At 48.4% G+C, this 25,034-nt stretch overlaps 1 protein-coding gene and 1 pseudogene across 1 annotated transcript; one reads left to right on the forward strand and one right to left on the reverse strand.

The window, feature by feature from the left end:
- Positions 1-6,504: 6,504 nt before the first annotated feature.
- Positions 6,505-8,495, reverse strand: LOC123170545 (codeine O-demethylase-like; annotated as a pseudogene).
- A 276-nt stretch (positions 8,496-8,771) lies between these two features.
- On the forward strand, positions 8,772-10,361 carry LOC123170544 (protein SRG1). The gene is made up of 4 exons (XM_044588403.1): positions 8,772-9,128; positions 9,193-9,452; positions 9,548-9,875; positions 9,955-10,361. Exons 1-4 carry the CDS (start codon positions 8,892-8,894, stop codon positions 10,195-10,197), a joined length of 1,068 nt encoding a protein of 355 aa, XP_044444338.1. The 5' UTR covers positions 8,772-8,891; the 3' UTR covers positions 10,198-10,361.
- Positions 10,362-25,034: the final 14,673 nt, after the last annotated feature.

A 25,034-nucleotide genomic window follows, 5' to 3' on the forward strand; every position in this document is an offset into this window, starting at 1 on the left:
CAAAGCCAGGCAGCTGCCGGCCTTCTGTTTCACTCTCTGCTGCATCGTTTTCTGGCTGGCGCTGGTCGTCATCGGTGTGACCGTGCTCACCGTGTACCTCATCTACCGCCCGCAGCCGCCGAAGCTCCGGTGACTGAACGCCGGGTACGTGGACGAGCTGACCGTCCCCGGCCGGTGGCCCGGGCGCCCGGCCCTCCCACGGCCTCGCGCTCAACGCCGACCCTCACCGCTCTGGTCGCCATCACACAGCCAGTATCGATCAACGATTCGTTGGTTTATCCTGGTTGCGAAAGTTTGGTCAGCCCTTCCACTATCGTGCATCCATAGAATAGTCCCACTTCGCTTTATTAGATCGAATCAGTCCAGTTTATATACATGTTGCTTAGCAAATCAACAAGCAAGCTTGGAAATCAAAGTAGTATCAAACAAGTAGAGGGCAAAAAGAGGGATTGGTGTCCAGATGGCGAGCTCCGGCGGAGGCCGGGTGATGCAGCGAGGCGGATGTTGTGCTGCGGCGGCAGCGAGCGAGCGAGCGAGCAGGGGGCACAGGTCAACGGAGGCCCGAGGGGGAGGCGGATGTGTGCTGCCGCGGCAGCGAGCGCGCAGGCGGGGGCAAAGGTCAACGGAGGCCTGAGGGGGAGAGAGACAAGTTTGATCAGCGAGGTCGGCTCGACGGACGGAGCAAGATGGAGAGGGAGGCGTGCGGGGGAGAGAGAAGTCGAGCAGCCGGGGCGGCTCGACGGACGGCAGTGCTAACCGGCCACATGAAGCAGAGCAAAGTGGCGTCGGATGGATTTTGCAGCCTCTGGCTAGCTGAGCTAGACATGCTGCTGACTCGTGGGATTTTTGCTCCTGATTAAACCTCGACGCACGCATGGCCTATGGCCGATCCAAACATCACATACATGTATGTCATGGCTGATCTGAAGCAGAAAAAACCTGGTCATCATTCCAATAATCAATCAGGCATAAGCACGCATCAAATTAGCCTCATCAAGTCTCACACGTTGGTAGCTCACCTGAAACGGTGTCCACAAAAAAGGTTTACCAGAGACGAACCCTGAATTGCATTGGAATTCTTTCTTAAATATTGGTTTGTTCTTATCATTTTGTTCCAAACAGTGATTTCATTTTTTTTGACTCATCATTTTGTGTTGTTTGACTGTCTTGGATCGGCTTGCTTCTAACCGATACTTTAAATTTGACAATTCTCACTAAATTTGAATCCACGTCAAAAAATCTCCTGTTGCAACGCACGGGCAACTGTGCTAGTTTATATTAAATAAAGTAAAAAAGACTTGTAAAACCGGTGTCAGTGATCTAATCTTCAAATATTTGTCCCACATTCATTCGGGAGGGTACTCCTAAGGGATTGAAGACCATATCAACGGGTGTTCCATCTTGCAAATAGGGCATATCTTGCCTAGGCAAAATTTTGGAAATGATCCCTTTATTCCTATGTCTTCCGGTTACTTTTATTAGAGTTAGTGTACTATATGTATTGGGTATAGAGTAGTACTCTACCCAAATACGTATCCTCTTTGTATACGCCACCACGGGGGCTCTTTCCGTATATATAAACACGTAACCGGCTACCCCAAAGGGTACGTCCGTTCACCCCAAAACCGACGGGGTGGTGAATATGAAAAATTGAACAGTTTCTTTCAACGTATAGGCATTGTTCATCATGTGTCATGTCCCCATACTCATCAACAAAACGGTTCTGCTGCACGCAAACACCGTCACATTGTTGAAGTAGGCCTTGCTCTACTTGCCAATGCTTCTATGCCTCTCAAGTTTTGGGATGATGCCTTCATCACAGCTACCTTTCTTATAAACATGCTTCCTACCAAAGTCCTCAATTTTGACACTCCCAGTGAAAAACTTCTCCAAATCACACCCAATTATGAGCCTCTCCATATCTTTGGTTGTGCTTGCTGGCCCAACCTTCGTCCATATAACAAACATAAACTCTCTTTCCGATCCAAACGGTGTGTTTTTCTTGGATATAGTCCTTGTCACAAAGGTGTTAAATGCCTCGATGTGACCACTGGTCGTGTTTATGTTTCTCGAGATGTTGTCTTTGATGAGAATGTTTTCCCATTTGCTTCTCTTAATCCTAATGCTGGTCGACGTCTCCGTGAAGAAATTCTTCTTCTTCCACAAGATAACTCATCTTCGGTATGTATGGATAGGGGTGTGCATACTAATGATCATTATTTGCGTCTTGTTCCTGTTGTTAATCCTCCTCAGGTTGCTGTCAATGAAACCCCGGTTGTTTCAGCTCAAGCATCTGGTCAAATTCTGAGGAAAATGCATCACATAGCACATCAAATAACGCTACACAGCAGGAGAACAGGACAACATGCGTAACAGGAGATATGAGCAATCCCGAGGCTGATTTTGGTTCAGATTCTCCTCTGGGATCCGTGCAGGCAGACTGCAGCAACAACACTCCCCTCGTCAGTACGTCAGGCGCGCAATCCCAGGAGGATCTCGGCGTGTTGCATGCGCCAGCAGCCGACAGCCCCATCAACGTGGGGCCCTCCAGCCGCGCCACCACGGCCCGGTGCGGCTCACCGAGCGCCACGCGCGCGATGGATGGGACGGTGGCCGACCAGACGACAGGGGCGGGACCCAGCCTGAACGCTTCGCCCCGCGCGACCGAGCGGGTGGCCAACGAGGGCGCTGGAGCACCGATCGCGAGGGAGATCTCCTCGGATCTGGAGCGATGGGGTGCAGCGGATCCGGCTGGATCTTCTGTGAATAGGGATTCTGCTGACTCTTCAGGATCTTTTGTGCCTTCCACTCCTGCACCACCTCCTGTTGTTGGAGTTCAAACTAGGCTGCAAAAAGGTATTCGAAAACCGAAACTATATACCGATGGTACTGTTAGGTATGCCCTTCTAACAGCTACAGGAGAACCCAAGAATCTTTTCGAGGCTCTTACTGATCCAAACTGGAAACATGCTATGCAAGATGAATATGATGCTCTTGTTGCTAACAAAACCTGGCATTTAGTGCCTCCCAGTTCCACTAAAAATATCATTGATTGCGAATGGGTTTATCGCATCAAGAAACATGCTGATGACACTGTGGACAGGTACAAAGCACGTCTTGTTGCAAAAGGATTCAAACAGAGATATGGTATTGACTACGAGGATACTTTCAGTCCTATTGTTAAGGCTGCCACTATCAAGATTGTTCTTGCAATATCAGTTTATCGAGGCTGGAGTTTAAGGCAGCTAGATGTGAAGAACGCGTTTTTACATGGTGTTCTGGAAGAGGAGGTTTACATGAAACAACCACTAGGTTTTCAGTCTTCCGCTAATCCAAATTATATTTGCAGACTTGATAAAGCATTATATGGTCTGAAACAGGCTCCTCGAGCTTGGTACTCTCGCCTGAGTTCCAAGTTACACACACTGGGTTTTCTTCCATCCAAAGCTGATACTTCATTGTTCCTTTTTGATAAGCCAGGACTCACTATGTTCCTCTTAATTTATGTTGATGACATCATTGTTGCAAGCTCCTCTGATTCGGCTATATCAGCTCTCCTTCATCACTTAAGTTCGGATTTTGCTCTCAAGGATCTTGGCGATCTTCATTATTTTCTAGGTATTGAGGTTCACAAACAGTCCAATGGGCTGCTTTTAAGTCAAGAAAAATATGCTACAGACTTACTGGCTCGTGTTGTTATGCGTTCTTGCACGCCATGTCCAACACCCCTCTCCACTACAGAAACATTACGCTTGACAGATGGATCTCCTCTTGGATCTGAGGATGTTACACATTATAGAAGCATTGTTGGGGGACTCCAGTATCTGACACTGACTCGCCCTGATCTTTCTTTTTCAGTTAATAAGGTCTGTCAGTTTCTTCATGCTCCCACTACTGCACATTGGACTGCTGTTAGACGCATTTTGAGGCATATTCAGGGCACAAGTAAGGTTGGTCTTACTTTCCAGCGGTCCAGCTCCACCCTTCTCAGTGCCTATTCCGATGCAGATTGGACAGGTGATCTGGATGGTAGACGCTCTACTGGTGGATTTGCTATATTTTTTGGGGCCCAATCTTGTTTCTTGGAGTGCCAGAAAACAGCCTACTGTGTCCAGGTCAAGTACAGAGGCTGAATATAAAGCTCTTGCAAATGCCACTGCTGAGCTTATTTGGGTTGAAGCACTAGTTCGTGAACTTGGTGTTTCCCTTCAGGTGAAACCATGCCTATGGTGTGATAATCTTGGTGCTACCTACCTGCCTGCCAATCCAGTTTTTCATGCCCGTACAAAACACATTGAGATAGACTTCTGCTTTGTTCGCGAACGGGTTGCTCGCAAGCAACTTGATGTCAGGTTCATATCAAGCAAGGATCAGATTGCAGATGATTTCACAAAAACATTATGTGTAAAAAAATTAGATGAGTTTAAACGTAATCTAAACCTCTCCCAGGTCTAGATTAAGGGGGGGTATTAGAGTTAGTGTACTATATGTATTGGGTATAGAGTAGTACTCTACCCCAATACGTATCCTCTTTGTATACGCCACCACGGGGGCTCTTCCCGTATATATAAACACGTAACCGGCTACCCCAAAGGGTACGTCCGTTCACCCCAGAATCAACAACTTTATCCCCAACCTTGGTTTCACGTTTCTGTAAAATATATACACGAATCATTATGTCGAGCGGGTCCCTTTGGATCCATTTCGCATCGATAACGCGCCCTCTTCCACCTATAGGTAATTTCAGAGAAGTTTCTTTTGAAGTGGAAACCTCAAGGCCAAATATGGTCCGTAATAATCCAGCTTCCGTGATATAAGATGATTCACTCGCTATCTGAGGCGTTAATTTACCTACTAAAATATCACCAGTTTCTACCCAGGATTCATCTGAGCTACCGAATAGGTGTTTGGCAAACTGCGTAGTTGAATTTTGCAGTTGCATTCTATCTTCCGGGCACCTCTATAAATATGCAGAAAAAATGGGAATAGTCTAGTTTTACTTTGATTCGGGGACAATCGGCTACCACGTTCTACACAATTATCATCTGTCTCTCAGTTCTCATGGTAGGGGTCCAAATCTGAGAACATAGCAATCGGATCACAATCGACCCAACCAAACCTCTGTAGGTGCAATTGGAGACCCACCTCCGGTTTCGGGAGTCGGCTCGAGGGTAATAAGGAAAGAGCACACACATTCGCTTTGCTTCTTACCTCCTGCATGTGCTATTTGCTTCTTACCTCGAGGCGATTCCCCGCATGGAGGTAGGCCGCATCTTCTTGGCGAGTCCGGCGGGCCCTCCTCCACCGGCTCCCGCTGGGATCTCGCATCCCCCGCCGCGGCTCGTCGATTCCCAGGCCCGGCGAACCCTTAATTAGCCGTGACTGAGTATTTCTCCGGCGGACCGCCCGTGTCTGTGTGCTGCGAGATGAATCCGGCCCATCATGAAAAGGTTGGAAATTGTCATAATCCAACGACAGAGCCCTACCACCCCCCACGGGAGGAGAGAGCTGCAAGTGGACGGTACCTAAATGTTTTCGAAAATAATTGTTTGTTTGAACGAGATATTTGTTTAGAAACTTAGCAATTTATAATTCTGAATTTAATCTACACACATAGTAATAAAACAAGATAAATCCGTACTTTTTTTTTGCTTTTCTATGGGTAGACTGGATCTGGATTTAACATTTTGTGGGATTGTAAACAAATATTTTGTTCCCCCCAAAAAATAAAAATATTTGTTGACACACACAAATACTTTCTGAAAAACATACGAACTAATAGAGAAAGACGTGCAATATATTTCAACAACTAGTTACTCCAGCTAGTTCGCTTAATCTTTTCATGTAATATTGTTGCAATCTAATTATGCTAGGGCCACGAAGATGATAGCTTCAATTGGAACACCATGTGTTATTTCCTTCCCTCAAAGTGGGGGAAAAACATGATATTTCCTAAAGACGACTTTGCATCAACATGGCACTAGTTTATTTTTCTATTTTAAATAAATTGGATGTGTGCATCAGGGACATCTCGACTAGTTCTTGACATTGTACCATGTAGATGCCTGATATACTTGGTATCAACTTAATATTCATATATTACCCCTTAACGAAAAATTTACATGGTGACACCGAATTCCTGAAGAGGCGTATGTTGGCAAAAGGAGACATCCATGGAGTACACCATGCCAACATGTCTTTGTCAGTTTCACACAACATGACAGTGATTCTAGTGCTGACATTTTTACATCCTAAAAATCATCATTCACCATGTTATGGGGATAAAATTTATGCATTTTGAAGGATAAAAGCTACTGAGTATATAATAAGGAACGGTGGAGACACTTGGGCCGATAAGAGAATATCAAAGTGCTCAGAGAGCACGTTAATACAAACCAAACATAAACCAGACTGATTCTTTATTTTAACCAGATTCACTCCCTGTAAGCTCACCAATTATTTACTTTCCATGGGTGTTGTAGCATGGAACTACAGTAATCTTACTTAGATCTTCAGTGCATCGGCAATTCTTGGTCCTCGGCCTCCAGCGTAATGCTCATGGTGCAACACTAACAAGTCTTTGGCCTTCATTTTCCTGTATTGTGCCGGTTGCTCCTCACTTAACAGATGAGCTATCGGCCCAATCTCTTGCTCGGGATTCACACCGTACCATAGAACATGGCCACTGATATCCTCTCTTTATCGGCATTAGTCACAACTCTATGCATTGGCCCCGTGAATATCCCATTGGTCATTATTTGCGCGAGGAACGGTCAGGCGGAAGTCGTCAAGAAGAAAAGAACTTCATATGGGAGAAAAATTACTGGAGGTTCAGAGATGGTCACATCCATTGCAAGTCCAATGTTGATCAGCAAGGTGTGGTCACACGCAGCTGGAACATTGTACCAGGTTCCATCTCTAAGATATTGCAGCCCCGCGACATCTTTGTCCATGAGAAGAACCCTGAGAGCAGGGAAATCGGCGTTAGGCTTGATGCCCACGACAAGATCAGGTCTTGGACACGGAGGGAAGTGGTTGAATCTAGCAAAAGTCGGGGCGTTGCTGTTAAACTGATTAACGAGGCAGTCTTCATCAAGCTCCAAAAGCCATTGCCCGAAGGATGTCAGCTTTGATTCTCTTGCACTTCAATGCGTATTCGTGCAGATCATCCCTGCAAACAGAGCTCAGGTAGTCCAATTGATACAAGCCTAGTTAACTAATGTCTATTTAGTTTCTGCAGTCCATGTCAGGTTACGTCACTCAAGACATAAATAAGCAAATGAACTCTTTTCTATACAAAGCAGACAAGAAAGAAAGATCCGTTTGAAGTATCGCTGATAGATTACCTGAAAGATTTGGAGGTTTCTCCCACCCTATCTGGCTCAACTCTAAGGTGCAGTCGATCAGACCAGTCCAATCTCTGATCTTGAGTCCTCACCTGGTCATTTCCATAATACCCTTCTACCTGGAAATGCTTGCCATCTATCAGGTTTCTGCATTTCTTCTCTTCGAGCGGCAGGTGAAAAAATTCCCTTGATGCGGTCATCACATAATCCATCATAGAGGTCTCCATTCCATGGTTAGAAACCTGGTCACATAGGCTGATGCATGTTAACAAAACAAAAAAACAAGTCGTACGTAAAGCAAAAAAAATGCGAGATAAGAGTTTTTGTTTCAGATAATGGAATAGCTAACTCCATTGTCGTGAGATGCACGTAGACAAAGAGTGATAGAAAAGGAAGTTGAAGAACGAAGTAAAGAAGCTCAATTAACATGAAGAATCCCCAGCTCCGCAGCACCGACCGCAGCTTGTTGGCTTCCTCCACGTCGTTGGATGCTGATAGCAGTCCGGGATCAGCTCCGGCAACTCGGTACCAGCAAGGTGCCCACCAAGAAGTTCATGCTCTCTGAGCAAGTAGCCAAGTACTTGCTCGGTGGCTACTGCGCGGTGGCGGCTACTGCACGGTGGCAGACAGCTGCTGCACTGCATTTGGCAACCTCCATGACTCATCAGCCATTGGAGTTCTATGGTATGTCTTTGCTCTGTCCTTGGTTGCTGTGCTCTCTTGAAGGAAGAGTGGCACTAAGCAACGTGGAATTTAATTAGCAAGTTGTCTTAATCTCAGTCTGCACGGTCATCAATAAGTAGACTAGCGACCAGCCACTAGAACTAACGCTGAATTGTCAGAAAGATGACCCACATGCTGAAAAAAACACTTCTTTTTTCACAAGGAGAAACCTATAATGAGGTAAAACAAGCTACTATAAAGGAGGAAAAATAAGTGGGGACACACTACAAAGCCGTCCATAGATGATGGTACTCATAGTTGGGCATATAAATTTCCATATCCCTAATCCTCAATTAGCAGGATGCGAAGATGCCTTTGTGACAACAAACTGTCAATATTCATCGAGTAGAACAGCCACAAGTTCACAACGACCACTAGCACAAGTGGCTGAAAATCTGGGCCATGATTGAAGTGTTATTATTTTTTTGAACAGGAGACATGTAAATGAACTAAAGAAACCTAATAAAGTTAAAAAGCCCGGACAAGGTGTCAATATATGGCATGCAGTACTCAGTATTTTGCTGCCAGAGTCTCTTCATGTGTATGTTATGTTGTGATATTGACCATTTTGTACTTCGAGGTAATTGGTGCGTGGGATAAAGTAGTAAGCAATAACCATGATGTCCACATCCAGAGGGACTCAGTAGTGCATAAGTCACCATCTCCTATGGAAGTGGACAAAGGAGTGATCAATATTCTCTGCCTGACATGTCAACACACTCCACTGTGATCCACCACTACTCACCTTTTGAAAATCCATGACCATTAAACAGCCAAACCGGGGATAAGGGAGCTCAAGATCAGCAACAGTAAGAAGCAACCATGGCTGATGCAGAGCCATGGAAGACAGTCAAGATACCCCCGATTGTGCAGGAGCTGGCGACCGGTGTGCAGGAGCCACCGAGCCGGTATGTGATCGCTGAGCACAACCGCCCCGCCGTGGCTGGTTCTGAGATGCCCGATCCCATACCCATCGTCGATCTCAGCCGGCTGTCTGACAACTGTGCTGATGAGGTTGCCAAGCTGCGGTCCGCCTTGGAGAACTGGGGCCTGTTCCTGGTGAAGTTCTCCCTGATTTCTTTGCTTCTTTCCATCTTCAGATTTCTTATCGATGTTCCTCCAGGCTGTTGGGCATGGAATGGAGCCAAGTTTTCTTGGTGAGGTGATGGGAGTGGCTAGGGATTTTTTCAAGCTCCCACTGGAAGAGAAGCAGAAGTACTCGAACCTGGTGAACGGCAATGAAGTCAGGATCGAGGGTTACGGGAACGACATGGTCGTATCTGAGAAGCAGATCCTGGACTGGTGTGACCGTCTCTACATCATAGTGGAACCTGAGAATCGAAGAATCTACAGCTTGTGGCCAACACAGCCTCCATCCTTCAGGTATCTTACTTTTCAGGCTTGTACTTCATGTGGTATATCTGCATATTGACCGATGAGTAGCCGCCGCAGTTGTTTGACCGCGAAGATTTCTGCAGAGATATTCTGAGTGAGTACACGGTCAGGTGCCGTAAGATCGCCAACCTTTTCCTCCAGAACCTGGCCAAGCTACTAGATTTACACGAGGACTACTTCGTCAACATGTTCGACGAGAATGCCTTGACATACGCCAGGTTAAACTACTATCCTAACTGTCCAAAGCCGGACCACGTCTTCGGCATGAAGCCCCACACCGATGCCTCGGTGATCACAATCGTCTTCATCGATGATAATGTCAGCGGGCTCCAGCTTCAGAAAGATGGCGTCTGGTACAACATACCCATTCTTCCGAATGCATTACTCGTGAACGTGGGAGATGTAATGGAGGTACGTATGTGTGAGAAGTTGCAAAATTGTGACAGTTAAACTGAGTTGTAAATCTCGCTACTTCATCTGACACATACAGATAATGAGCAATGGATTCTTCAAGAGCCCGATTCACAGGGTTGTGACCAATGCAGAGAAAGAGAGGCTATCTTTGGTGATGTTCTACACGATGAACCCGGAGAAGGAGATTGAGCCACTGTCAGAGCTGGTGGATGAGAAAAGACCGAGGCGGTACAGGAAGACAACGACTAATGACTACATAGCACAACTCTTCGAAACTTTTGCTAGGGGGACACTAGCTATCGACACGGTGAAGATCTGAACCTGGTTGGGAAGTGTAGAAGATTAATCGCACTGTGGTGATATTTCTTCCAGCGATATGTACTATTCTCCTGGAGTTGGTTTATGCTTTGACCTTCTGAAAATAATGTGCTATGATGTATCACCTATATACCATCTACAGACTACTTCATATCTGTTTGTTTAGTTCAGTTGTTACCCCGTTGTTCTACATCACTTTCTATCTCTGGTTTACTGTCTTGTTTTCACCATGATGATTTAGACATCCACACATTCGTCTTGCTATGCAATGTGGTTGCCTCAGCAATAATAGTAAAACTACAATAACCTAAGGAAACTAGGAAAGCACCTTTTTAAATAGAAAAACAACTAAGGGGACATACCAGACCAGAATAATCATTTCCAGCCAGAAGGTATGAACATTATCCCGTGAGAACTGAATAGTTCACCCGAGTCTGAACGGAATCTTGCCACTGGCTATAAATATCAAAGCTTTCAGGGCGGTGGTGCGGCCCTATCCTAGCATGGATCTGCGTCCGTTGCTTGGAGATGGACTCACGCGTAGGTGGAGGTCGTCGTTTGGCGTCATGGTGGCGTCGATGGCGGTGGCACATATCAAGGTTGGCACCTCAATCTGCTCTGAAGATGGACTAGTGGAAGATGGTGGCGACGACACATGTGAGTGCGTCAGACCGGTTTGTGCCCCGGACCCGCTATGTGGCTCGGTCGGGGCCTCCGGCTTTAGATGTTAGGCTTAGGTGAGAGGTCTGGGTATTTGGCCCAGCTTGCACCCCTTCATCATACGGATTGAAGTAACGGCAGATGTTGCCAAGATGGTGGATTCAGGCATATTGTTGTACTACTTTGTAAGGTCCTCGAGGATAATCAATAAAATGGCCGTATGCATCTCCCCGATGCAGAGGCCGGGGGTCATCCTCCTTTTCTAAAATAAAAAAAAAATTGTCACTGATACATCTACTCAAACAGATCTTTAATCACTGTCAATTTTATATAAAAAAACATTAGCCTGACCTTGAACTTTACAGTTATATTCTTCCGTGGCCCCTCCTATGTAGAAAAAATATCCAGACAAATGTAAGTTCAGTACAGTGTGCTATTCATTTCAGCAAGTTAAATATGAACCATATGTAAGATATACAAAGGGGGGAAATTGGCTAATATATTTAATTAAGTACCAATTGTTTCAGATTTTCATGTTACGGGTTCAAATCTAAGAATACAATAATGGATAATTGATACAACAAAACGTTGTTGGTGGGAATCCAACTCTGGTTCTCTCAACCATGTATACTTATGTTAGTACCTAGTGTCATGTGCTCAACTTCTCATGGTAACACTTAATCTCACCATGAATTTTTTTTAAGGTGTAATTTTTCAATCCTATTTTGACGAGGGTGATGTATTTTTTAAAGAAACTTAACAGAACAAAAGAAACTGTAGAAGGGATGAAACACCTCAGCTAAGAGAAATATGAGGACATCCATGTATGGAATGTCGTACTCATTATTCAGCTATTCAGGTCATTGCGTGTATATCGGGATACTCACCGGTTTGTACTTACCAATTGATGTGTGGGAGAAAGACAAAGACAAAAAACAAAGTGATAACCGTGATGTCCACACGGGGGTCCAGAGAATCACAAAGGAGTATCAAAACCCATGCTCATAAAAACTGCCAAAGTGGGACAAGGGAGCTCAAAACTAAGAGCAGCAACAAGCAACCATGGCTGATGGCCAACCATCAAAGTTTGTCGAGATACCACCAATTGTGCAAGAGCTAGTCACCGGCGTGCAGGAGCCACCAAGCCGGTACATTGTTCCCGAGCAGGACCGCCCCGATGTGGCTGGTTCCGAGATGCCTGAGCCCATCCCCATTGTTGATCTCAGCCGTCTATCTTCCAGTGACAACAGCGCCGATGAGAATGTCAAGCTGAGTTCCGCCTTGGAGAACTGGGGCCTCTTCCTAGTAAGCTTTTCTTGACTAATTTTGTTTTGTATTTTTAATCAGCCGAATTATGTTTTCTGACAATATTTAGCCAGGTTGTTGGACATGGGATGGAACCAAGTTTTCTTGGTGAGGTGATGGAAGTGACAAGAGAATTTTACAAACTCCCACTGGAAGAGAAGCAGAAGTACTCAAACTTTGTGGATGGCAAGGAGTTCAGAATGGAAGGATATGGGAGCGACATGGTCATATCAGAGAAGCAGATCTTGGACTGGTGCGACCAGTTCTATCTCGTAGTGGAACCTGAGTCTCGAGAATCTATACTCTATGGCCAACACAACCTCCTTCTTTCAGGTACTCCAGGCTTTTACCAGGATCAATCTGCATCATAAAAAGGAATTCAGTTAATGAGTAGCCATAACTAAGCCTGATCATTCATATTTGTGCAAGAGATATTCTGAGTGAGTACACAGTCAGATGCAGGGAGATCACCAACCTTGTTCTCAAGAACCTGACCAAGCTGCTCAGTTTTGACAAGGACTACCTCGATGAGAACGGAGTAAATAGCATAAAGCTACTACTTTACAGGTTAGGGTTTTAAAAAACTACCAATTTTTTTTTTCGCTGATAACTACCAAGTCAAGGGTCGGCTGTTTCAAAAAACCCAAAACGCTCATCGTTAGCGATTTAAGCCGTTTTCTCACATGTTGGCCCCACTCCTAAATATTCTGTTTGTTTGAACGTTAACTTACATGTGGGACCCACATGTAAGTTCTCTCTTCTTCCTCTTATTTTTTCTTCTCTCCCTTCTCCACCACCTCCACCACCGCACCTCCACCACCTGCCGCATGCCAAGCCAGGTCGAACCGCGGGACGGGCCGCCGCACGAACAGTCGCGCCACCACTGGAACTCCCGTCTCCTCGGCGCCGTCGCACGTCGCCGGCAACTGCTTCGCATCGCCGCATTGACCCCTGCCCCGCATCGACATCGAGCCGCTTGCTGTCGGCGCCCTCGTCCACGCACCTGGGAGAGCACGCCGGAGGTTGGGGCACCAGGAGGTGGAGGCTGAGCTCCCTCGCCAGCCCCTCCTTCGGCTCACAAGGAGGGCTCCGCCCGACGCCGGAGCGCCTCCACCCTCCACCTAGTCGGCCCCTCCCGTTGTAGAACGAGGGAGGATGGAGGGGAGAGGCCAGCGGTCAGCGACCTGTTTCCGGCAAGCTTTGATGCAGGGGCGCAGCAGTTGATGCCGCTCGATTCCGTTGGGTCGAGGCAGGCGGACGGCGGCGTTGGTATCCCGTCGAGGGGAGGAACGGCGGGGAGGCGCAGGGTGAAGGGCCAGAGCAGATCCGACGACTCCCAGGCGCGGCGGCGCGCCGCAGGCTAGCGACGGGCAACTGCATCGGGAGGGTGGGATCCTCTCTGCGTCCCGATCAGATCGAAGGAAGAAGACAGGAACGAGTTTGGGGATTTTGTTTTTTTTTGTATTGGGGATTTTTGTGAGGCTGACACATGGGTCCCATTTGTCATAACGTGCAACTTAACGGTCCACTCTATCAGTTTTCTTACATGCGGGCCCCAACTGTCATAATCATGATCAATTGCAAAGCACCGAGCGTTTTGTGTTTTTTGAAACAGCCGACCCCTGACTTGGTAGTTATCAGCGAAAAAATAAATTTGATAGTTTTTTGGAACCCTAACCCGTAAAATAGTAGCTTTATGCTATTTACTCATGAGAATGCCATGACACACGCCAGGTTTAACTACTACCCTCACTGTCCCAAGCCGGACCAAGTCTTTGGCCTGAAGCCCCACTCTGATGCCACGGTGATCACTTCATTGATGATAACGTCAGTGGACTCCAACTGCAGAAAAATGGCAACTGGTACGATGTGCCAATTGTTAAGCTTCATGCACTAGCCAACGCAACTAAAAGTCCGAACTAATGCAAAGGGCTAGTGCAATCCACATATACTGTAACACCCCCTCTCACGTGTGACGGGGAAGACAAGTCAACACGTGCAACCGAAAGAACGCGACGGCGCGCGAAACCCACGTATGACTCAAGAGGCCTATACGTGGACACAAAGGGGGGCAACAGCAATTTTTTAGATAAATTGCGAAAACCAGGACTTGAACTCAAGACCTTAGCTCTGTTACCATGTTAGGAAAGCAATTTAACTTTATTGAAGGCCCAAGGGGCATATATATATTACACATGACTTGAGGTGTAAGGAAACTAAACATAGACTAATAAGGACTCCTAGACTAATACTAATACTCCTTAACACCCCCCACAAATGCAAAGCGTATGCAATAGCATTGCATTTGAAGAAGTGTAATACTAAAAAAATGATAATCCAAATCCGCGTCTCGAGAGTGTCGTCGTAGCATGAAGAGTCTTCAAAACCTGTCGAGTCGCCAAAGGGGATAACGAAGAGATGGCACATCAGAGGAAGACACCGCATCGATAGAAGATACAATAGAAGTATCAAGAGAAGATGGGTTGTCGAAAGAAGATGGCACATCAAAAGAATGAAGCATTGCTTAAAGAATCATGGCCCATGAAAACCGACGGCGAAATAAGCTCGGCGGCAAGAGAATGGGCTTAGATCAACAATGCAAAAAGAGGCCACAGAAATCCTATACAGAGGAAAAAAAGCTGACGGACAAAGGTATGGTGAACTCACATGACATAAAAAAAACACAAAATATCAATGGATTTGGTGGACGCAGCGAAAAACAAAGAAAAGGTATAGTAGGCTAGATGCAATGGCACCGAAGGAGCACGCAACACCGAAGGAAGGTGCATGTGCTAGACGAAGTGGGCGAAACGACCACCGTCGAGAATCACCGAACAACAAGGGAGAGAAAAGATGCCAGGTGTCATTAGACCTTTTTTTAGAGTAATGAATCGAGATGGATCAAACCAGCAGAGTAGCAGCTCACCAAGTGTGCCCACGTAACCAAACAAATCATGGTCAGATGTACGCATACAGAGAATCAGGCCAAACTGAAAACAGCAGCACCAGCTAGCGGAAGTAGACAGAGAAGCACGCTAGCAGCAGCTCCGGGAATAGTCTCGCCTAGGACGCACTTGGAGGCAGAACGGCTGCAGCCTCGATCTCGACGTCTGCGTGCACAGATCTGGACCACGACCTTGGAGCGTGGATCGGGAACCTCTCCTTGTCTGGGGAACAGCCAACAGATCGAAGACAGCATCGTGGAGAAGGGCACCGCGTCCTTCTCCGGGGCAGGCAGCATCCCGGTGGCCGCGCGGAGGACGACGACCTGGTAGATGGAGGCGTCAATCTGGGAGGGACGAACACGGACAACTGTCGAGAGTCCCAGGAGGCGGCCCGTGCTGCCCAACAGCGAGCGTGTAGAAGCCCAGCGGTGCATCGATCGATCTAACGGGCCAAGTTGATGCAGGAACGGCTGGGCTGAGTTCCACCGGGGTCAAAGGAGACAACCATCATCTGGCGGACTCGGTCGATACAGAAGAGATCGATCCAGAAGAGATCGATCGAAGGAAAAAGGTCGGAAAAAAAAGTGATCGTTAGGCGTGTTGCGGCGCTGGAGGGAACCTAAACCTAGGCTCTAATACCATGTTAAGCTTCATGCACTAGCCAACGCAACCAAAAGTCCGAACTGATGTAAAGAGCTAGTGCAATCCACATATACTGTAAAACCAATTATTTCGAATGCATTACTTGTGAACATGGGAGATGTAATGGAGGTACATGTGTTGCAAAACTTGTTTGATCTTGTATCGTGGGACAGTTAATTTAAGCTACAAATTTCTCTATTTCCACTGATGAATGCAGATAATGAGCAATGGGTTCTTCAAGAGTCCAGTTCACATGGTTGTGACCAATGCAGAGAAAGAGCGGCTGTGTTGGTGATGTTCTATACGATGGACCCAGAGAGGGAGATTGAGCCAGTGCCTTTTTTCGAAAAGGGGGATTCCCTTGCCTCTGTGCATCAGAATGATGCATACGGCCATCTTATTAAAACAAAAAAATATGTTCCAACAAGGTCTTAAAGTCTCCAAAAGAAAATAAGAGATAGCTCACACAGAGCCAAAAGGGCTAGAACACAAACTAGCCAAATAAAGGACACCACAACCGGCTGGCAAAAGAGAGATAGGTAAACTAATTGTCTATCCTATTACATGACCGCCATCCAAACCGGTTGAAGATATCACGAGCTACCATCTCCCAGCGGATAGATCCAGTAACCAAACGCTCCCTGGCCTCCGTCGGAGTGAGTAGCGACCACGAACGGATCAACGCCGTGGCTCTGAAAATAACCTGCAAAAAATGAATGTGTGTTGTCCTGTTAAAAACCAAATAATTTCTGCAATTCCAGAGCGCCCACAATAAGGCGTAAACTCCGACGCGAATATGTCTCGCTAACTCGGGCTCTATCCCGTTAAGCCACGTTCCAAATAACGTGTTGACAGAACTCGGTGGAGTAATATTGAAAGCAATATGGACCGTTCGCCATAAAACTTTGGCTAGCGGGCAATCAAGAAACAGGTGTTTGATCGTCTCATCCCGATCACAGAAACTACACCTAGTAGGTCCTGTCCAATTACGCTTTGTCAAGTTGTCCTTGGTTAAAATAACTTGTTTATGGACAAACCACATAAACACTTTGATTTTCAAAGGGACTTTGACAGCCCAAACATGTTTGGAGCTAGGAATCGAGCTTGAATTGATGACATCAACATACATTGATTTAACCGTAAATACTCCAGACCTAGTAAGCTTCCAGCTAACTCATCGGGTTGTTGAGAAAGCTGAACCTTCATCAGTCTACTTACTAGACGGAGCCAATCTTCCCAATGATTGCCCACTAGCGTCCTTCCGAACTGAATATTAAGGGGGGTAGATTGAAGTACCGTTGCAACAAAAACCTCACGTCATTGAACAATACGATACAAAGACGGGTATTGAATGGCTAAGGGTGTCTCTCCGAGCCAAGTATCCTCCCAGAATCGCGTACTAGCACCGTTACCAACAATAAACTTTGTCCTATTAAACAGGGATAGTTTGACTTTCATAAGCCCTTTCCAAAAAGGTGAGTCAGTCGGCCTTACTGTCACCTGAGACAAAGTTTTGGTTTGAAGATACTTGCTACGGAGAATTTGCGCCCAAGTGGCTTTAGTCCCACTAGATAACTTCCACAGCCACTTGCTGAGAAGACATCTGTTCTTAACTTCAAGATTCTCAATACCAAGACCCCCTTGGTATTTCGGTCTACAAATGATATCCCATTTGGCTAAACGGTACTTTCTTTTTAGTTCATCGCCCGGCCAAAAGAATCGTGAGCGATAAAAGTCCAGTCGTTTCCTGACTCCAACTGGGACTTCGAAGAACGACAAAAGAAACATAGGCATACTCGTGAGAACCGAATTTATCAGAATTAATCGGCCTCCATATGACATGAGCTTGCCCTTCCAGCTGCTCAGTTTCTTTTCAAATCGGTCTTCGATGCACTTCCATTCTCTATTTGTCAGCTTACGATGGTGGATTGGTATTCCTAAGTAAGTGAAAGGTAAAGCCCCCAAATCGCACCCAAACAATTGCCTATATGCCTCTTGTTCGTCATTGGCTCTACCAAAGCAGAACAACTCGCTTTTGTGAAAGTTAATCTTTAACCCGGTCAATTGTTCAAATAAGCATAACACCAGCTTCATATTTCTTGCTTTGGCCAAGTCATGCTCCATAAAGATGATTGTATCATCGACGTACTGAAGGATGCACACACCTCCGTCAACGAGATGAGGTACCAGGCCACCCACTTGACCAGCCTCCTTAGCCCTTCCTATCATAATTGCCAACATATCAACTACCACTACTAGGAAAAGGCCTACTAGTGGCGCACCAGTTTTGCCTACTAATGGCGCACTACTGGTGCGCCACTAGTACCACGCCACTAGTATTAAATACTAATGGCGCATCACGCCGTGCGCCATTAGTATGGACCAACATGCGCCATTAGTGTGCCTCCCAGGGGCGATATTTACACATGTGCTTTGCCATACTAATGGCGCACTGCGGGGTGATGCGCCATTAGTATCCTTTGGCATACTAATGTGGCACGTTGGGGTGATGCGCCATTAGTTTGTATATTAGGGATTATTTTTTTCTTTTCTGATATTTGCACAGATTACAAAATATATTATTGGACAGAATATAGACAGCACCACACAGCAACAGCAGATTCATCGAATACAATAAAAGATTAGTCTCCGAATACAATTCATCATATTAGTCTTCGAATTCAAAAGATCGAACAAAGATAGAACATTACAAGTCTCGAGACCGCGAGTAGCGAGTTTGTCTTCACATTACAAGTCGATATCGATCATCTAAACTACCATCACATAGTAGAGAGCTGCGGTCATCAAGATGAGCATCATCGCGATGAAACGGGTCTTCATCCGGTTCCTCCAACGCTCCCTCCTCTCTCCCGCTAGATAGCGCGCGTATCTAGATTCCGCCTCCACCCTAGTGGTGTACCCTTTGTAACTGTTACCGCTGAAACGGTGAACCTGTCTCCGACACTCCTCCCAGTCGTCGTAGACTCCGGGAACCTTACCCTTGTACACGACATACGACGGCATCTCTATGCACTAGCCAAACAATAGACAATACATAAGCAATATATAAGTATGCAACAAAAGGATCGGAAGAGAAAAGCAAGACATTAATAGCACGATTCATGGTCCTACTAATAAATAGCATCGATTACATCTAAGTTGAACGACTGTCCAAACCGAAGAGACATACAAGTTCATTAAAGTTTAATTACAACATGAGCTAATTGATGTTTCAGAACTACACATAGCATCACTACTTTCGATTCGACTCATGGGACCTGAGCATGGATGAAGCCGCCGTCTGTCGTGATGGTCATGAAGTCGCGGGCGTTGTCAGCCTGCATTTGTAGCGTTGTGTCTATCTCACTGTTGGACGGTTGATATTTGAGGTAGAACTGCCCCGAGGTACGAAGGACATCTTGATGGATGATTTCTGCAAACTCCGACTGGATGCGAAAGAATTCTTGTCGGATGTCCGCGTCCTGGATTGCCGCCAAGCTTGCGGCCCAATCTTTGAGATTATTTGGTAGCAGAAGGTGATAATGGTCCCGTACGATCGCCCGCATGTGATGGAGGGCGTAGTAGGCATCCTTCTGACCGCCAGGCGGCTGCTTGACGCAGGGGAACGTCGTATTGTGGGTGAACATGTGCCTGCCGTACCTACGAGCTGGCCTCTTAAAGGTGCCTCCAGATGCGGCGTAGCCGGGGAGAGCATCATCAAGAACTTTCTTGATATTTGTGTAGTCTATCTTGGAGTCACGGTCCGGGTCGAAATACGTGGCCATGGAATATTTCGGGCTTAAGAGGATGAGTGTGCAATGTGTGTCACTGCACAGAACACAGAATGTTAGAAAAAAAAAGAACGATCGAAATCTAAGAAATCATATGTTACGGGGCGGTTAGGGGATGACTTACTCGGGAAAGTAAGGCACGAGGAAGTTATCCTTATCTGGGTTTGCCAGAATGACGCCTTCGAGATGTGAACTCGCGACTTGCCGGTCCCCAGCGCTGCCCAAGATCTTGGCACGCATGTAGAAGGGGTCGACTATCACAATGTCCGGGGTCTTGTCTCTAATGATCCGCATCTCCATACTCAGCGAAAACAGCCGAACGAAGGTGTAGTGCAGCGGATGAAGGTTAAACATAGCAAAGATGTCATCAAACCGCAGGATGATCGTACCCCCGACGGTGCTATCCACAAAGCCCTTGCCCTCTGGCACCTTGGCCACGAAAACCGGGTATGCCACATCATTCTCTCTGAGACGCCGCTTCTCCAAAGAAAGAACACTGTCATGCAGACTCCGCATAGCACCGGTTGCAGCATTGAGCATATTTGTCGGTAGCATCGCCCTACCCGCCACATGCACCCTCCTCGAGATATCCTTAGGTGAAGGTGGCCCGTCCTGAGCACGGATCATACTCGGTGCCGGCTGGCTCACACAGGCGCCCTTGTTAGTCTTTCGTTTCCGTCCCTTCTTCCTGATCTGCTGTAATGGGATCGAGTTCTGCTCACAGGCCACCTTCTTGAGCGTGTTGGGGCTGATAATATTTCGCGCCTCAGCTATCTGAGGCTCGGTGAAGGCGGCAGCTGGAGGCGTCTCCTGAGAACTGAACGCCAGACGACGCCTGTTGCAATTGGGTTTCTCCGCCGTACCAGCTAGATCGCGGTCATCTTTTTCAGGGTTGGGTTCTTGAGAAGGAGGCCCGCAGAACTCGTCACCGTACCCATGTTCGGCAAAGTACTTATCGACATTGGAAAATGTACCGTCGTCGTTGTCGTCGTCGTCCGGATCCTGTGCCCTATGCATGTCCGGATCCTGTGCCATAGGGATGTCCGGCATATCCGGTAGCGTTGCGGCGTTCTTGCCATGGCTTGGCGCTGGCACGACTGGCGGTCTTGTCTGTGGGGTGGTGTCCCCCGCCCCCAAACGAATCTGGCTCTTCGGCCAAAGCAGGGGCCAGCTTACGCAGGCGCTGAGGGTCATCACATCATCTTCGTCGGCCCCAGCGGGTCGAATCGGAGGTAACAACTCGTCGCAGCCTGGCAGCACCCGAACCAGTTCAACCCTATACAAGGTGGGTGGCATCGGATTACCGTGGAACACGCGGTTGCCCGGTTGAACGATTCTGCCCTTGGCAACATCGACCAACTCGCCGCCCACGAAGTGTAGGAGAGTGCAAGGAATCGAGGCCACCTGCCCTGGACTCCCCCCTCAGACACAACCTCCGAAGCAGGCATCGTCTCCCGGAACGCGACCACTCGGAGAGCGTGGGAAAGAGAAGCCACTTGAGGCTCCACCTCCCCTCCCCCATCCAAGGTCGTCGCTGAGGGCGTCCTCACCAAGCCTCCAAACATGGGACTATCAGCAGTAGCAAACTCCAAAACCGGAAGCGTGCACTCAAACACATCATCAGATTCCACCCGGTCGCTCCATAGTCTGGGAGGGGCAGAAGATGGCTCAAAATACCCAAACCGCAGTGAACTCATAGGCACCGAGGAAGCTGGTGCCGGCTCTACCCCGGGCCCGTCCCCGGGCAACTGAGCAACAGGCTCCGATCCGTTGGACATCTCTCGTCCAGCCTCATCAGTCGGTGCCCCTTTATCACCCGCGCTGTCATCACTCTCGTGCATATCCACATCAGTCCCATTAATCGCCTCAGCAAACAAATCTGCATCCTCAAACTCAATCTCGAGAGGAAACACCTCTCCCCTGTAAGTCCAGTTGACCACATCAGGGATGAACTCAATGTCCAGAACGCTCACTAGAAGTCGGGCCACCCCATGAGCACGGGTAAAGGCCATATCCACTTTCTCAGTTTTTCCAACCATAATGCCCAGACTAGCCACAACTCGAGCATCCTGCATTGGCTCAGAGGGAGCCCCGGAAAACCGCAACCAAACCTGAGTAAGGGGTTTGCCCTTAGGCTCCACCTTCTTCCACTCGTGAAATTCCAGGATGCATTTAGTGCCACGAACTCTGCACAAACCAAAGCTCAGCAATCTCTGCAAATCATTCATGGTTGGGAAGTCAACCTTGAACACATTGGCCTCAACACTGACAAGCTCCCACTGGAAATCACCTGGAGCCAGTTCCTGAAGCCTCTGCACGATCTGAGCCTCAGAAACCTCTCCCTGGGTAGCTTTCACGATCCCAGTAGTCAAACTCTGCGTCTCTACCGGAATCTCTCTCGCAGCCGGGGACTCAAAGAACATCAACTCAGCACAGTATATCCCATACATAGTAAGAGCCGGAACCTGATCACGCAGAAACGGGCAATCGCCCGTGGCATGTGCTGGCTTACCACACGTATCGCACAGCTCCGCCACGCACTCAGCAATAAAGTGACCCTTCTCACCACATCGATAACATAACATCTTCTCCTTCTTACGCGCCCACTTGGACGCTCTCTCTGCATCAGTCCTGTCGCCTGCCTCAGCTGTAACCCCAGTCCCGGGAACCTCCACATTGGCCAGTGCCGTCACGACCGCCATCGCCTGGCTAAGCAGATTAGTCGTCTGAACGGGATCGGCTGCCACGACAGAGGCCGAATGGTCAACAACGACCGGCGGCGGAGGCTGTCTGGTACGGTATCGACCGCGACCACCACCACGATTACCACGGTAGCCACCTCTCTGCCGGTAGTCTGGTCCAGAAGCTCCCTCGACAAAACCACCCGGAGGGCCGAGAAAAGGTCTCTCAGCAGAACCATCACTCTGCCAGGCATAGCCACGACCACCTCCCGTGGATGACGAGCCACGGTGTTGGCCATCCCCATATGCATAATAACTGTCGTCCCCCCACTGTCCCCGGGGCGGATCAAAGTTCTCACCAGCAACCGAGTTCTGCCTCGTCTGCGTTGGGCCCGAGCGTTTTTGCGCCGGCCTTGCGACGTAGTGCGGCGGCGGCGCGATACGTGGCTGAGACCCGACAGAAGTGGCTTGGGTCTACTGCTTCTATGTAGAGGCGCCACGCCCGACAGGCGCAGTCGTCGGCGGCCTCGGCGGAGCAGCACCGCGCCCCACAGCCATCGGCAGAGTAGCAGCCGACGCCGGCGGCCGGAGTCCTTGAGCACCGCGCCCGGCGGCTGGCACGGCCCCTACTGCCTGCGCAGGTCGCGGCCCTGGCGGGGTTCCTCGTCCGGCCGCACCCGTAGGTCGTGGCCCCTGTGACGCGCCACGGCCAGCCAGCAGCACCGGCCGCTGGCCTTGTGGAACGCCGCCACCACGGGTCGCCGGTGTCGCTCCGGCGAGCACCTGCTTGTTGGGGCCGAAGGCCGCTGCATCCCCCCGTCCCGCCATCAGGGGAGGGATCAGAGTTGCCCGCCCCGGACCACAGCGACGGAAGCCCGATGAACTCTCGCGGCGCCTATACCTAGGGCACAGCGTCGGCGGAGAAAGAACGCACGACGATACAGGTTCACACGTACGCATGCAAGGGCTATACGCCTCATCGCCCGTAGAGCCCATGGAGACCGGGTTAGCCTGGGCCTCATACCCGGCTAACTCTGGCCCACACTGCGATGCCACCCGATGGGCCTCACACCCATCGGCCTGATCTCCCGGCCCAACCAAGCCCATCAACGAATTCAAACGCAGCCGCCTGGCTACCCCGATCGGGATCTCACCGGACGGCTGCACCACCATCGGCTCCGGCCGCCGGCCCTTCTTCCGGCGACTGGGCACAACTTTCCATTCCGAACCAAGAAAATCACCGAACGTAAGGGCCGGAAGACGTACGTTTGGAAGAGGGCCACGCCATGGCCGGATCGCCGTCGCCGCCGTCCTCCGGTGCACGACGCGCCGAACGATCTCGATCCTCTCCGTCTTCTCCAGTCCAGTCCTTGCCGGATCGTCCTGCGGGATCGCCTCATCTATCAACAGCGCAACCTCATCCTCAGAATATCCAATCTTGAAAGCCTCGCAGATATGATCTGAAGGCGTAGGTGACGCCGTCTCCGGCGAGCAGGCGTCAAGATGCCGGCCGTCGTCTTCGTCCTCCTCCTCGTCACTCTCCACTAGCGCCCAGAACCGTCCTCCGACTCGCCAGTCGCCGCCGGCGCCGTGGTCGCGAGACCCGTCCCTAGTCGCCCCGCCCATCGCTCCGGCGGGATGGGGATGTGGAAATTATGCCGCCGGCATGCTGGACAGTGACCATTGAGCCAGTGCCTGATGAGAAGAACCCAAGGCGGTACAGGAAGATCAAGGCCAAAGACTACATAGCAGAGATATTCAAGTTCTATCTGTGAAAAGATTTGTTTTTGAAACGAAGTTCTATCTATGTTTTTCAAGTACTTTTATCTTGTGCATTGTCTTTTTTTCTTCTAATGTTAGCATTATTTGTTAGAAAAGTACAGTTGTACTTTGCAGCTACTCCTACATTCTATCTGACATGGCTCGTCTCCATCATAAAAATTCATCCTATCTGACAGTCCCTGTTACCGGCAGAAAAAAAAATGAAAAGAGAAAAACTAGTCTGGTACGGGGTACCATTCGTTTTTCTACTATATATATCACGGCCAAAACTAAATCATGCACATCCTTTGTCTACACGCTAAAATCTTAGAAGACCATGGCAGGGAATTCACACAGTTAACAGCCGGCCTGAATCAAACTCTGGCTGTAACTCTGGGAAAATTGCATTATGCAGGCAACAAGCCTCACGCATACAGACAATAGACATAGTGACATATCCCCAATCATGAATGGGAAAATAAGTATCGTGCGTCAGTGTGCCATCAAATTCACTACCGGCATATTCTCGCAAAATAAAAATAAAAAATCACCACCGGCATAAGAGAAAGATGACCACGTTCCATACCAGCCAATTCGATCTCTCAATCAAAAAAATTAATCTCGAAGTAGCTGAGACAACGAAGGTGATAATCGCAGGTCTTACCTCAAGTTGGAGAGAGATGTCCATTGGTGAGTCCGGCGGGCAGCTTGCCGCGGGAAAAAGGAGAACGCCCGCCCCGCAACCCTCGCGGTTCCCGGCGACCACCCGGCGCCGCCGTGCCGCGCCTCCGCGGAAACCCCTGTTTCCCTTCCGCCGTCGACTGGCCGTCTTACTAGTTTTTTTTTTAGAAGAGGGAAGTCCTTTTGCGGTGGGTCGTGGCTGGATGGGCCGAGAAGCGGCTCGAGATGTTAGCCTGGCGAGCATGGACTTGGAGCCCACATTAGAAACCAACTCAATCTAATAAGTTGGAAACCACCCCTGAAAAAACAAAGAGTTGGAAACCAACTCATCTGTACACGCCCCTCATAAAAAAAACAAACTCAATCTCTAGT

Source organism: Triticum aestivum, chromosome 7D (genome assembly GCF_018294505.1).
Source record: "Triticum aestivum cultivar Chinese Spring chromosome 7D, IWGSC CS RefSeq v2.1, whole genome shotgun sequence".
Taxonomy (NCBI): domain Eukaryota; kingdom Viridiplantae; phylum Streptophyta; class Magnoliopsida; order Poales; family Poaceae; genus Triticum; species Triticum aestivum.

What these genes read in the sequence shown, in the direction of transcription:
- LOC123170544 (XM_044588403.1), top strand. Translation starts at nt 8,892, where the DNA reads ATGGCTGATGCAGAGCCATGGAAGACAGTCAAGATACCCCCGATTGTG. An exon ending in ACACAGCCTCCATCCTTCAG is followed by an intron (nt 9,453 to 9,547) that starts GTATCTTACTTT and finishes AGATTTCTGCAG; the next exon opens with AGATATTCTGAGTGAGTACA. An exon ending in ACGTGGGAGATGTAATGGAG is followed by an intron (nt 9,876 to 9,954) that starts GTACGTATGTGT and finishes TGACACATACAG; the next exon opens with ATAATGAGCAATGGATTCTT.